This window comes from Frankliniella occidentalis, unplaced genomic scaffold (assembly GCF_000697945.3).
Source record: "Frankliniella occidentalis isolate FOCC.00 unplaced genomic scaffold, Focc_3.1 Scaffold183, whole genome shotgun sequence".
Classification (NCBI taxonomy): domain Eukaryota; kingdom Metazoa; phylum Arthropoda; class Insecta; order Thysanoptera; family Thripidae; genus Frankliniella; species Frankliniella occidentalis.
The window spans coordinates 408,934-410,568 of record NW_026267309.1 but is presented as its reverse complement, the minus strand read 5'-3'; the positions used below and the strand labels follow the sequence as shown (position 1 = coordinate 410,568).

At 59.1% G+C, this 1,635-nt stretch overlaps 1 protein-coding gene across 1 annotated transcript in view; it reads right to left on the bottom strand.

Annotated features, from left to right (window-relative positions):
• The window catches only part of LOC113217590 (cubilin-like), a gene marked incomplete at both ends in the record, with an annotated part of 23,858 nt that overhangs the window by 4,347 nt on the left and 17,876 nt on the right, over positions 1 to 1,635 (bottom strand). The window contains 5 exon segments of the mRNA XM_052272002.1: positions 18 to 100; positions 284 to 517; positions 618 to 786; positions 1,015 to 1,258; positions 1,393 to 1,495. Of these exon segments, the coding sequence (XP_052127962.1) occupies positions 18 to 100; positions 284 to 517; positions 618 to 786; positions 1,015 to 1,258; positions 1,393 to 1,495 (833 nt within the window).

Genomic DNA, 1,635 nt, shown 5'->3' with positions numbered 1-1,635 from the left:
GCCCCGCCCTCGCTCACCTCCAGAACGTTCTTGGTGTACGGGCTGAGGATGGTGACGGGCTCCTGGACTCGAGAGCACAGGACTGCGAGTGTATTTTTCTCTGTCGACAAATTGGAGAAAATTTATCGTCTGTGGTCAAAAGCAGATCCCTACCGTGTCTACTCAAGTGTAGATTGGCTATACAGTAGCTAATGCAGGGCACGAGGCTCACATTAGCTAATGTAGAGCCTGCACGATATGTTCATTCTTTGTTTTCCAGTAAGCGACAACAACATCTCCCCACCTCCGTCCCGACGCAGCACGATCCTGGTCGAGTACTTGAAGCACTGCTGCTGTTTGCTGGCCACGTCGAGCCGCCGGACCCGCACCGCCAGGGTCGCGTTGACCGACACGTCGTTGGGCGGCGTCGTCAGCGGGCGCGGCGCGCCCAGGTCCCACCTGCACAGGTACGAGGTGAGGTTGCCCCCGGGCGGCCCCAGCGGCGCCACCATCACCTCGGGCAGCGGGCCGCCGCACACTGCGGGCACCAAGCTCAAATCGTTTATTCACTGGCCATTCATTCATAAACTGGAAAGCTGTTTCGTTGTTTTTTGTTTTTTTTTTTCGTATAATTTTACCTTGGTCCTTGGTCGTGTCGTAGTCGATGCGGAATCCCCGGTTGGCGGTGGCGACGTTCGAGTACAGCACGATGCCCAGCGTGTTGGACGTGGACTCGAACTTGCTGCCGGCGGGCAGGGTGTAGTTGACGGCCTCCATGGGGACGGTGTCCGCCAGGCCGTGGTAGAGCTAGACAGACAATCACGGCCGACTGTAGACTGGTGGCATGCGAGCCCCTGGCGGCAGCCGAGGTAGGCAACCCCGCCGCACGCCTGAGTGCTTTGTGACGAGGAGTTGCCTATTCTGCAGGCGCCCGCGCCCAGACACTCAGAAGTCGAGACATCCACATCAAGGCATCGTGATTCTGAGATGTTGCGACTTTGAGAGATAAGATGTCGCGATGACGAGCCGACTCACCCAGACCCGCTGCGTGTTGTAGCGCGGGTGCACGGCGTTGGAGAGGTCCACGTCGGCGAAGGTGATGGAGACGCGGCGCCCGGGCGGCGCCTTGATGGTCCACTCGCAGCGCACGCGCGGCACGTGGCGCGGGTACCCCGGGCTGCGGATGGTCCCGGACGGCGTCTCCAGGACGCCGCCGCAGCTCTCCTTGTTGGCGGTGAAGCGCAGGGCGAAGCCGCGGTACCCGCCCGCCGGACTGAAACTGCCGACGGCGAGGACGCGACGGGGTCAAGCACACGCTGTCTTTCCATCCCAAGATCATTGGACTCAAAGTAAGTACGCTTTATAGACAGCGAAATCATTAAGTAGTGGCTCTGTAAGCGAAAGCACGTGTACCCCGGATTGCTGGCGGTCTGGTAGACGATCTGCACCTCGTTGCTCAGGCTCGTCACGTTGTTAGGGATCCTCCCGCCGCACAGCTTGTCGGCCAGCACCACGTCTGCAAGGAGGTGAAGGGGGCGGGGGTGAGTGAGTGCGGTTCTGCACACGGAGAAAAATAGTTAGCTGTACAGCTAATTCTTAGCTGCTGCAGCTAATATTAGTGGGTGATATAGTGCATGCTAAAACGTTAGCTACACA